The 13,455-nt window shown below is 40.8% G+C and overlaps 1 protein-coding gene across 6 annotated transcripts in view; it reads right to left on the reverse strand.

Moving 5' to 3' along the window:
* Positions 1-13,455, reverse strand: part of ILDR2 (immunoglobulin like domain containing receptor 2) — an 878,816-nt gene that overhangs the window by 281,385 nt on the left and 583,976 nt on the right. For 4 of the 6 annotated variants that reach the window (XR_014967628.1, XM_085621102.1, XM_085621103.1 and 1 more), the window contains exon 4: positions 4,625-4,681. The exons of the other annotated variants lie outside the window; for them this stretch is intronic. Coding sequence is in view for 3 of the 4 variants with exons in the window: in XM_085621102.1 (XP_085477228.1) it covers positions 4,625-4,681 (57 nt within the window). In the remaining variant the exon portion in view is untranslated. The remainder of the gene's footprint in view (positions 1-4,624; positions 4,682-13,455) is intronic. 6 annotated transcript variants of the gene reach the window in all.

Below are 13,455 nucleotides of genomic sequence, written 5' to 3' on the forward strand. Positions count from 1 at the left end.
AAACCAGCCAAGTGCTGTGCTCTCAGGATCCACAGCTTGTTGACAGGACTGTCAGCCCAAGATGTGATTGTCAACTCATGCCTTTTTTGAGAACAGGCAGACGTTCATCCGCTGCACCACCAGAGTTTGAGAGTTTTCACAGCATTGGTCTAAAACGTCTTACAAAACAAATCAGGAGGTACAATCCATGACACTCCCTGCACACATAACCCAGTCCTTTTGATGTTGGAAGATAGGGAGGCAAAGCTTTTTGGTAAGCAGCAGCCTTTTTGGAATAAAATCCCTATGTGTCTTTTATCAGAAAATAGTGTGCTAAATTTCATAAAGAAAAAATAAATAAAAACCAGGCAATTTAAACAATAATTGTGCTGTGTACTATTGTCCTTTTCAACTTGCTTCTCGGCGAAAACACACGATGGAGTGTGTGCTGCGCTCAACAAGTAACCATAAACAAAAAAACTAGCATTGGCAAAGCCAACAGGTTCAGCGTTGGCTTCCACACTTTTGCCTTTTTTAATGCTTGTTTTGTTTTGACATGATTTTTGCAAAATTGTATTGTTGGGGAGCTGCTGAGCCCTCACTAATATAAAAAATAACACTGGGTAAAAGCAAAAGTGCATTTGGTCAAAATAAAAGTACATGAATCATTTTCCTTTTTCCCCACATCATTTCAATAACCTTTCAGCATAATGTAGTCCGCCATTCAGCATAACAATAGCAGCCCTGATAATATTAAAGCAATACTGGGTGGTTTAGAGACAGATTGTCATTATGATGATGAAATTCACATTTCCTAGACAACTCTGAAATATTTCCGATATTTGACGATGCCCTGTGATTTTTATACTACTGTACTTTGTGCAATAAAAGCACCAAGACATATATTTCACACAGTGGCAGCCACCACTGTGTCCTAATAGTTAGGACCAGGAAATTGATTTTTTGTTTTGTTAACAACTGTGGTGCCGTTTGATGAATCTAAAAATAGTTCATCCCCCTCAGCTCCTTCCCTGAAAGTTTGGGGTGATCTGTCAAGAGGGGGCTGAGAAAAAGGGGGATGTCCCCAAAAATATTTTCCTCATGCAATTTCCATACGGTTTTTTGAACAGCGCTACGGACAAAAAAGCTGAACGGTATTACAGCAAGTTTGTCAGAAAGTTTTTTGTGATTTGGTGTAAATCAGTTTAGTAGTTTCTGAGAAACTGAGGTTTAAAATGTATAAATATCTGGACCATTTGGCTGAAATTTAAAAATTAAAGCCATTTGATTAGTTGAGCAATTTTTTCAGAGCGAGCACTCTGACCACATCATGAAAACAAATGTTGCAAGGGGCTAATACAGCATTTGGGCACTTGGTTCCCTTGTCCTGAAAGGGGTTTGAAAAATGACATCCACCAGGTCCTAGGCGTAATATATGTTTTTAAAAATTGTCGAGTGGGCCTGGGGGACACCAACATTTTTTTTTTAATAGGGGGGTCCCAAAACAATTTTTTCACCATGCATGGGCCATAGGAAATATTAGACCATGATACAGAAAAAACGGCTGAACAGAATTACACCAAATTTGGCAGAAAGAAGGATATTTGTTCAGAAAATGTTTTTTTGTGATTTGGTGTAATTCTGTTAGGATGTTTTAAAGAAATCATGGTTTACAATTTATAGATATATTGAAAGTTGATCACGCACTACTCTGGCTGGAAAGAAACATCAAAACTTGCAATCTGATTGGTCGGTTGCTCATGACACTCACTGCACTGCGTGATCTGATTAGTGGCCTCAATATAAAGGAAAGTGTTTCGGCCGCCAACTTGAAAAAAAAAAAGATAATGGGCCAGGGTAGGGGTACCTTGCTTCCCTAGTAGTTTTGGCCCTGCGGGGAGGAGAGGTCCTTCTGGGACACCCCGTTTAAAATAAATGATTAAAAAAAAATTGGATTCACTGCACTACAGTTCCACAGGAGCCAGCGTGATCCCATCGAACACATGCAGGACTCTCGCAAGAGTCTCACAGGACAAAAAATAAATACATAAAACATGTCTGTCTACCAACTACCCGCCCAGTTGGCAATGCGCAGCAAGGGTTTGGCTGCAAACATAGTCTTTATGTTAAAAAAACATAGAAATTCACTGGGGAAAAAAAGATTAAAGTGGAGTTATACATGAGGAAGGTAGTAAGATTTTAACTTGCGTTTAAAAACCCTTAACAATTCACTAAAATAGCACCTCCATTTAAAAAACATAAAACCAGGGAAATTTGCCAGTCTTGAAGTCTAAAGTTAGACTTCAGTTCTAAAGTCAGACTTCAGAGCTAAACTTAGACTTTAGGTCTGAAGATAGAATTTAGGTCTAAAGTTAGACTTCAGGTTTAAAATTAGACGTTAGGTCTAAACTTAGACTTCAGGTAAGAAGTAGGACTTTAGGTCTAAACTTAGACTTGAGGTCTAAACTTAGACTTCAGGTATGAAGTAAGACTTTAGGTCTAAACTTAGACTTCATGTATGAAGTAAGACTTTAGGTCTAAACTTAGACTTCAGGTATGAAGTAAGACTTTAGGTCTAAACTTAGACTTGAGGTCTAAACTTAGACTTCAGGTATAAAGTAAGACTTTAGTTCTAAACTTAAGACTTCAGGTATGAAGTAAGACTTTAGGTCTAAACTTAGACTTGAGGTCTAAAGTTAGACTATAGGTCTAAACTTAGACTTTAGGTCTAAAGATAGAACTTAGGTCTAAAGTTAGGTCTAAGTTTACCTTAGTGAATCGGGCCCTTTGTGCCTACCTCCAGACAAAAGACTATGCTTCAGCGCAACAACAAAAAAACAGGTGCAAAGTGCTGATTAGTCATGAGATAAAAGGTTACAAGGGAAATATAGTGAGATGAGCTTGACATTTTCATATTCAACTGCATTCAAAGTCTTAAGCAACAACCCTGTGAAGCCTACAATAGGTTTGACCCTCCAGTACCCAAGAAGGGGCGCGTTACACACAGTCACTTGCTGCTTGGTGCAGAACGATGAACAGCTATAGTACAGAGCACAGTAGAGTCAATCTTGTGTAGGCTTTCTTATCTGTCTCTTAATAACAAAGGTAGAAACCTAGTATGTATTCATTCTTTTCTTTGTGGGTCTTTTTAAATTGGCTTTAGTTTCTTAAGCTTTCAGCCGTCTTGTTTTTTATTTTACAATTAAATGAATTTGGCTTCTGATCTCTCTTCAACGTAGGCATGGTTGAGGATTTCTCTGCATTTATATGATTTATTTCCATATTTTCATTTCTAACATAGACAAGTAACCTGCATATGAATCAGTTGTGAATGTGATCAGTCCACATTAGCAGAAGTGTTTCTTTTATGTCTGTATGGGCTAGTGCTGCTGCTGAGTTGCTTAGCAACTGGATAATGCTGCCCCTGAAGCAATGTGGCACATCACATTGGATCTCTTAAAGGTCAGAAAGGACATGCTTTCTTGCCAAGATTCAGCCTACACTTGCTGAGCTGATGAAGGGTTCATGAATAAGATAATGAACGCATGTCGATACAGCTGGCGGGTGGGTAGCTCGCTGCTATCTAACCTCTTCCCCTTTTACACACACTGTGGCTTTAAGGTAGGACTTTGTCTGGTTTGTCTTTAGTGCCGCATTACAACTGCTGTGTGTGACTAGTCGTTGTGAAAGGTAAGCTGTATGTACAATGACTTCCAACTAAGGCACAATATGCAATTCCCCAAAAGCAGAATGCTCCTCTCTGACTTTTTAAAGACTGTGTGGGCAGGCAACCAACCTTCCTTGGGTCCCTATACTGGTAGGCCTCGTATCAGGGCATCCTAGCCCGCTGATGCTTAATCTGATTTCACAAGAAGAGCTTCAGTGCCCAGATGTCACACTGTGATGGAAAGACACCATTCTCATTGAGGACTCATTATGAATTAACTTTAGGGTGTTTAAAAGAGGGAGTATGCCTTCCCCTTTACCAGAATAATGTGTACATTTAACATGTCTAATGTGCCAGATTTCACTTTTCAAGGTGACTAGGAGAAAATTCAAATTGTGTTTAGGAGCCTGAAGATGTATCAGCCTGAAGATGTATCAGCTGGTGTGCACAAACCAGGGTTTGCACAAGTTTGTGGGCTCCCTGGGGCTCATCTACACGTTGGGTTGAAGCATAAGATGGCGCCAGCTAGAGTTGACATCTGGGACGGGTCAGGAGGGTCCCATAGACCTCCAAGGAACTCTCCTTAGGTATTTGTAGTAAGGATGTGCACCACCCTGCAGGGAAGAGCTGGTCCCTGATCAAAGACAAGCCGGGTCAGTGCCTCTGGCTTTGAGGGGCTTCTTGAGCTTCAAGGGGGCCTCAATATCCCCATCACAGACATCGGGCATCAGGACCCAAGGATATATAGACCATCAGATGCTTAAGCGTCCTCTCAAGCAGCACTCCAGATATGCATGTATCCCACAGATGTAAAGTATGGCAAATTAATAAATACAATTATGGTTCTACAATACACAACAATTTACAATAGCAATGACAACAGAGACCCAGGATGTGGCAGGAGCTCCTAACCAGCGATAGTCAACAGATGGGTGAAGAACAGAAGGCAGAGAAATAATCAGAGAAATCAGCAGGTACCTGGCATAACCTCCACCTCAAAGCTGGGCAGCAGATCAGCAAGCAACCCTGTCTTGCCTGGAAGAGACAGAAAGAAGAGAAAAGATAGAGCAGTTACTGCAAGAAACATCCTGTCCTTACCACACCTCCCGCAAACCCTGCCAACCTCCTGACATCTTTGGTTGGGTAAAGCAGACAGGTCAAGAGATGCTTTTCAGACACTTGGTTCTCAGATAATGTCATGTACAAGTACGCAGGCGCAACCCCCAGGGAATGCGGAGGTATACCACAATGGTAGTGGTAAGTGGCACGTGGTGGAGGCAAGGAGATACACACACTCGGGAGGAACATATTTACTCTTCAATACAGTTTGTTTTTTAAAAATAAAGGCAATAAATATTTTGAAGTTATGTCAAACTGATCCCGTGTTACCTCTCAACACTCCATTGTTTTGTAGGAAGGCAGAATTACCATGTGTGAATATTAATGCTACAGATATCCTGCAGCTTTGAAGCAGCTGGCATGACTACGGTACTTGCAGAAGCTGGCCGGCAGCCATCTTACCCTCATGCATGATGGCGGATGCTCTGTTTCTAGTCAACAGTCGTAATAACTTTCATGAATGGCATTGGTGGATTCAAAGATCCGTCCCCAGTAAAACAAAGGGTGGTAACAGGCTCCTACAGCAGTACGAGGCGAGTGGTGGTAAGTTACCACCGAAATGTTCTTGGTGGCGTTGAACCTAGAATGTTAAAGAGTGATGCAGAATCCCAGAAACATTATTTGCCTAATGTCATTGGCCAGACTCCTGGACAAGCTACAGGATTCGCCATCGTCCCTGTTACGACATTTTACTGCCAGGAATTACCTCATTGATTGGATGATCTTATTTGTGGCACTAAAACTAACATCCTATTGGATTGGTTACACAGAGCCTACCATGCGCCTCAACACAGCCAGGTGCCTTCTGGGCCATGGTGGCACTGTAGCCAGATCAAACCCTTATCACAGCAGTAAACCTTTGTGTAGTTCTATCAAGAAGTGAAGACTTTGGGTTTCTTAATGTCCTGAGACTAATTTAAACATATTACAAATTTAATTGAAATAGGCCTCTTTTGTAATCAGAGGCGTGTTTTAAATTGGGGGATTAAGTCCCCTTGAATCCTGAGGGCCCCTGGGGGCCAACTATCCCACCAGGTCCATCCAGTAAGGGCCACAGAGCTGTGTTGCAGTGAGGGGGTCCGAGGCCATGCCCCTTTTTACACCACTCTGCAAACGCGGCTCTGGTGTACTGCTGGTGGGGCGATGAGGTCCTCTTGTGTCCTGAGGACCTTAGCACACAAGTAGACTTCAGCGTTCGAGCAGCAGTGTGCCAGAAGCCGTGTTTGCAGCGTGGTGTAAAAAGGTGCATGGCCTAGGAACACATCTCTGCAACTCAGCTCTGCGGCACTTACAGAAGGTACCTGGTGGGCTACTCGGCCACCAGGGACCTTCAGGATTCAAGGGGACTTAATAGGGATTTTATAGTTAGAAATTAGCATTTATAAAACCTTAGAAATTCACTGAAAAAAGTATCAGATGGAGGCCCATTATAATTAGAAAATTTCGTTTAAAAACAACCATTGAAATTCACTGAAAAAACCATAGGTTTCAGGGATGTTATAGTTAGAAATTAGCATTTCAAAAACCATTGAAAGTCACTGAAATAAACATAGGTTTCATTGACGTTATAGTTAGTTGGACATTTCACTCGCACAAAAGCAGAGAAATTCCCCCGTTATAGTTAGTTCAGCTAACTATAACTCGCGCCCCCGCAATGCACTGCTGATGACATCACATATTACATCATTCATGAAATGGTCAGTGACATCACTGATGACATCTCAAATTACATCACTGATTACATCATCCACGTGAAAATCTGATGCACCTCCTCACAGTCTAATATAACCTTTGATACACCCACTGTAAAATACAGACTACCATTTTCGAAACCATCGGCACACCAATACCAGTTACTACATACGCACTGATTGATTCCTAGGTCTACACACACAGCCACTCATTCACCCATACATCACTCATACATGCAGTCACTCATCAATACAACACTATCATATGCACTCATACACCTTTATAGACACTCACACACCACCACTCATCCATGGACTTACTCACACACCTAGTCAGTCATGCAAAGAATCAATCAAACTCCCATATACTCACCTATACAGTTATACACACACCACCTCACTTATTCATAGTTACTAATGCATACTTACTCTCTTATATAATCACTGTTACAAGTACACACTCATCCATACAGCTACTCTCACAATCACTGACTCTCACGTATAGTCATTCATATACTTCAACTCTTACATACACTGCCTTTTACATATGTAGTTACTTGGACATGTTCCACTGAGGCATCCATTCACTCACCAATACACCCATACACACACTCACCCACTCATACAGCTGTTTCCACATGCACTCATGAACCCATACACCCAGTGAATCAACCACTCACCCAGCTATGCACAGAGTCACTCACCTCCCACCCACCCACATGCACACTCAGGCACCCATACAAATACTCAGGCAACCGATCAATAACCCATATAGACACTCATGTAGCTACTGACCAACCCATGCAGCAGCTTACACAACAACAGACAGACTGATACAGACATTCACACAGTTTATTCACTAACCCATGCATTCAGTAAGACACATTTAATCACTCACTTATACAGTCAGTCACGCTCCTACAAAATCATCCATCCGGACACTTATACACCCACTCATTCTTCAATACACCTTGGCATATATATAAAACATATTTAAACTTTATAGAAACACACAGTCACTGGATTATGTCATCAGTGATGTCATTTGAAATGTCATCAGTGATGTCACTGACCATGTCATGAATGATATAATATGTGACGTCATCAGCAGTGCATTGCGGGGGCGTGAGTTATAGTTAGCTGAACTAACTATAACGGCCGAATTTCTCTGGTTTTGTACGAGTGAAATGTTTAACTAACTATAACGTCAATTAAACCTATGTTTCTTTCAGTGAATTGCAAAGGTTTTTTAAATGCTCATTTCTAACAATAACGTGCCTGAAACCTATGTTTTTTTCAGTGAATTTCAATGGTTTTTTAAATGCTAATTTCTAACTATAACGTCCCTGAAACCTATGTTTTTTTCAGTGAAAATAATATATATATATTGAGACCAGATTTATTTTGGAAATGGATTCTAAGCACCCTAGGGGTTTAAATGTTTGTGAGGATTTACATACATATTTATGAGATAAACCCCTTTTTACACAACTATACAGTATATTTTACATTGTGTTATCATGTTATTCTCCACCTAGTCTTGAAATTGGAAATTTTTAATAGTATTTTTTATGCTATTTTATGGAGTTTATGTCATATCATGGTTAAGAACATTTGTATGCAAATTTTAGGAGTAATTTTAGTTAATTTATTGACAATTTTTAGGTTGAAATGATTTTATAATATGGTTTTATAATTCATTATGTGGGAATCAACCTATTATGTTGTTCAGTGATTATCTATGGATTTACCTCTATTTCCATTTATTCTTTTTCTGTGTAATTTAACTGCACGATGGTTTTGTCATCCTACCCTCGTGTTAAGGCATTAACGCCATATAATAACTTCTATACAAATATATTTATATTTGTATTATCCGCACTTCCTTTTGCACACAAGCACCTTTTTGCACATATTTTTTGCACATTTGCACACATATATATAGTATAAAAATCGAAATAAATTAAATATAGTTCAAACTGGGATCTCGTTTTTAGAATAAATAGGATTATGGGGACATTTTTCTCTTTATGCACTTAGACACTTTATATATAATATAATATTTTAACATGGTTGAGCTACGCAATTTGGGATGACTGTATCAGGATTATGTAGTGGGGCCAAGTTGTATTTATACTGAGATATCCCCACCTGCCCATATAAAAGAGTTGGTGAATAGGAAATAGGGAATACTATGCCAACCAGGATTGATTACCATTAGTAGAAATACAAAAACTTTAAAATTTTAATGTTTTAATCATTTGAACTTATTCTATGAACTTCAGTTATATGATATCATAATATTGGGTATGTATTCCTAACCTGTTACGGTCACAAAATATTCAGAGGCATTTAAGCCCAAACATAACTATGAATATTATTAACATGCAATGCTATGCACAGTTGTATTACTATCAAATAGTAGTAACTCTTCTATGTTTACACTTTGTTGATTGTTTGCACTATTTAAAGAGACATGTCGCCCATGCGCAGTTGTGTGAGCAAGGTCGGAGTTTCCGACCGAAACGCGTCATGGCGACATGGTGGTGAGCTAAATAAATATCACTATCGACGAATCTGGGTCTGCTCTTGCTTTCCGACACCACGAAGGAGTTAAGGCAAGGATCATTGAATATATATATATATATATATATATATATATATATATATATATATATATATATATATATATATATATATATTCCTGATATGAAAAGCTCCTCCCGGGAGATCCGCCCGTTGTTTGGTGGCGCGCTGAGCCGGTAGAGCTGAAGCCGGCAAACGTATACCACAGATCAGCAATAAATAGTGCGCTCTCAGATGCAGTTTGGAAAGCAGTGTAGATTTATTTCCTCAGAATGTTACACGTTTCGAAAGTTACACTTCCTTTATATATATATATTGAGGTTTTATATAGCACAAACACTACCCAAGGGCGTTGCAGCGCTTTACATGAGCACCAAATTACATTACATAAGTCCAGATTCATTGTATTTTAACTGCAGGAGATTAAAGTATTTGCCCAGAGCCAAATCCAGGACTCCCCATATCCAAATTCGCATGTTCTGGCCTTTAGGCCATATCCATATTTGTTCATTCATGTGTGAAAGTCATACACAAGTGGAATGATTGTGTATGATTACCTACAATGAGCACATTTTCTCTTGAAATGGCTTTGTAAAGTAAAAAACAGCAGCAAAATATACAGGAATGTTCGCACTGAATCTTGCTTGGAAATACTTGCAAGGGTTTGCTTTGAAACTGGACTAAGCAACACAGTTGAGCACCTTTGCACCAGTGGTGCTGGGACAATTTTAGAGTGGGGAGATTACATCGATGTTACATAAATGAAGTCACAGGGATTATGAAAAATCCTAGGTTCACACACAATGTAGCAAATGTATTCAGCAGGAGAGTGGTAAGGGTGTGGTATGTAGCTGTGGTGCATTCTGGAGCACACTGACGCAAAACTATTACTAAAGCATCGTTCTGTAGTGCAGTGTCATTTACAGACAGCACATTTTCCATTGAAATGGCACTAAATTTGCACAGACATATAGTTTTACTGCTAAAACTATACAGCGCACAAATGATAATGCGTGGAAATCAGGTTTCAGTGAATACTTCTTATTTGCGCATTGCCAAGTAAAAGTGTCTTGATTTGTTTTTATCCTATCAAAGTGTTTGTTTGCATCACGCTTCAGAATTACACAAATAATGTGCTTCATTTTAGCTTTCCTAACTGCTGAAATATGTGTACAGCTTATTTACAGGTATTTAAATTTTGCTGTGGGTTAATAAAAAAATGGCATCCTACAGCCTTTTATTGTCACATGGTTCCTCTCCTCTCATTTTCAGTCAGAGAAAGGAAAAGTAAACACCACTCCCAATGTTAAAAGAATAAGCAGCAGTTTAAGAGGAAGCCACATCCTGACGTTTGACCTCTGTAATTTGAAGCACAGCAGATGAGACAAAGATAAATGCAAAATATAAAAGCTTCTCTATTTATTGCTCTTTCCTGACCCACCAAAAATCTGTTGGCAACCCATCAGTGGGTCGCGACCCATGGTTTGAAAAATGCTAGTCTAGGGTGACAAAGGCAGACCTGATGTCAGGTTCCTGTGTGTGTATTACTGGCAGGACCCTTTGAAGTGTACTCAGAGCAGGGCATGGCTCCTCCCCAGCCATCCTGCCAGGAAGAGCGTCTCCCCTCCCACCAAGGCCTTTTTTCCCCAAAAAACCACCCACAACAGGAAAGTCATTCACCGTCATGTGACCCTGGGCGCAGGCAAAAATGCAGTTTGTTTGGATAGAAAAGTACTAACTTACTAAAACTGGAATTTTTGCAAATGTAACTTAAAATATGACTTTACAATTAAAAAGGATTTTAAATTACAGTGAACTTGAGTGGAAACAAAATTTCTTATCTGATCCCAAACTGAAATTAGCAGTTATTAATTATAATAAGGTAACTCTATCTTAGTCAATTAGAGAGATACTCTTACAACAGTGAACAACTACTTTAGGAGTTTTTCACTGCCTGGACATGTAAAACTTAAACCGACATGCACCCTGCCATAGGGGGGGTTGGGACCTACCTTGGAGGTGACTTATAGGTATTTAAAAGGAGGTTTAGGCTTGGGTGAAGGTTTATTTTGCCAGGCTGAAATGGCAGTTTAAAACTGCACCACAGGTTGCAGTTGTACGCCTGAGACATGTTTTAAAAGGCTACTTTAGTGGGTGGCACAATGAGTGTTGCTGCCTACTAGCAGCATTTAATTTACAGGCCCTGGGTCCATAGAGTACCATATACTCAGCACTTACAAGTAAATTAAATGTACCAATGAGATGTGGGCCAATTTTACCATGTTTAGAAGGGAGAGAACAAACACCTTATCACTGATTAGCAGTAAAAAGCTGCACAGAGCCCTAAAATCTAACATAAAAGGGGCAGCAAAGGAAGGCAAAAATCTGGGGTGGCCCGGCAGAGAGGGCCAGGTTCAAAGGAATGCACCAGCCAGATGTGTGCCTTCGATATGTACGGGATTCGCTACTGAGCTGGAGAGCTCTGCCGATGTGCCGTGAGTCACATACCGAGGCATATATTAAGTGCCCCTAAAATGTATAAGCCATGCTAATGAGCTGGAATAACCATTGGCTATTCTAATAGGTATACAACATTAACACATGACAGAGAGATAGCAAGAGCCGAGTGACCTATAATTATGAAGTAATCTCTTGTGCGGTTCAGTGCAATGGAAGCACTTGAGTGGAGGTGGAAGGATACACTCAATCAGCCTAAAGCATTCAGTGAGAGCTGAATGCTCCAGTGGGCTGAGGTAAAATGGGATTGACAAAGTTTCAAGCCAATGCTTGAAAAGGTGGCCCAAAGCGCACTCTTTGTAAACTATGAGCAACAGGTCTGTTTGACAATAGCGCTCCCAAATCCCAGACCTAAAAGCCTCTGTTTGTTTTTTTCAATGCTTCCTTTATGTAAATGTGAATGTATTTGTACTTATATAGCGCACTTCTACCCAGAGGTCTCGTAGCGCTGTATTCATACCGCTGTGGAACCCTTGCACAGTGGGACCCATGATTAGAATAGGCACCGAGGCGAGAATTATCAGGACTGGGGAAATTGAATCCAAGAGCCACCAAGGCAGGAATTGAACCCTGGTCCCAGGCCAGACCTCTGCATCAGGGTCTGCTGCTCTAACCATTGAGCCACACTTCTTCACAACTGTGAGTCGTGTTTTCTCTCTGTGTAATTGAGTCTGGAGATGTGTGTGAATTGAGCAAGGGTACAGTGCTGTTGTCACATGGCCCCTCCAATGTCCCGCCCTCATCCACACAGAAACAGTCCCTCAAACACCTATGTGGTCCACCCACGTTTCTTCCTAAATTCAAGGCCGAACTGAAAGCCATACTCTTCCAAAGATATTTTTATCATGGCCCTGCTCACCTCATCGCTTCTCTGCCAGCTTCGTTCCTGCCTCCTTCTGCTAGCCGCTTTAGACTTCTTTCTAGGGCTTGCATTCATCTTCTACCCCTTCCATTCTGGCATGTCCTCTCCCTACTGCCTGTAGTCTGGCATTTTACTTCACTCCACTCCACTGGTGGATCGTCTCTGCCTGATCACTTTAGCTTTTCATGATCTTTCCACACCACTTTCTTTCATCTTGCAGTAACACCCTAACCTTTTATGGGAGTACAGGGCAATCTTGTTGAATAACGGGATGCACTGAGGCTATGCTGAACATTTCTGTTAATTCCTCCCATGCATTGATGTTCTATTGTCTCTCTCTCTCTCTTTGGCTAGGGTGGCTTACTTCCTCATTTTACTCATAGTTTGCATCATCATCATCCTTGGGCGACTCACCAGTCTTCACTTAATGCAACTCACCAGTTCTTATGTAAAGGTTACATAACGTTTTATTTGTATTTAACTTGCTAATTTATATGCAAAGTGCTCTAGCAGCTGAGGGCAATCACAGCACTATAGAAAATGGCATAAATAAATAAATGTAGACTCCCGTGGCCAGGTTTCTTCCCTTAAATCAACAGCTCCAAGCTCTCAGAGCTTCATCTTCGCATCACTATCTCCGCACCTCCCAATCATTGCCAGGATTCTGCTCGTATTGCCCCTACTCACGATGGACCACCCTAATGCATCCCCGATCAAGTGGTGTAGCGGGGCATCAGTGGCCTTAGAGCAACCATAGATAATGGCCCCCTGACTGCTGCATGGGTAATAAAATCCAGCAATATTCAGGGTCCAGTGTCCCCAGGCCTTTGAGTAGCGGTACCACTGCACCCGACGCAGCACTGATAGCTCCTCCCAGCCTTGACCTGTGGCCTTCAACCACAATGTCTTCCTTTAAAGTTCCCTAAAGAATCACCTGTGGCTCAATTAAAAACAAAGTCGGCCTGGTCACCCCACCCCTTTCGCTGCACAAAGTCCTTCGCCAACTCCGTTGAGTGGGCCAGGCTGATAAATAA

This window comes from Triturus cristatus, chromosome 8 (genome assembly GCF_964204655.1).
Source record: "Triturus cristatus chromosome 8, aTriCri1.1, whole genome shotgun sequence".
NCBI classification, from domain to species: domain Eukaryota; kingdom Metazoa; phylum Chordata; class Amphibia; order Caudata; family Salamandridae; genus Triturus; species Triturus cristatus.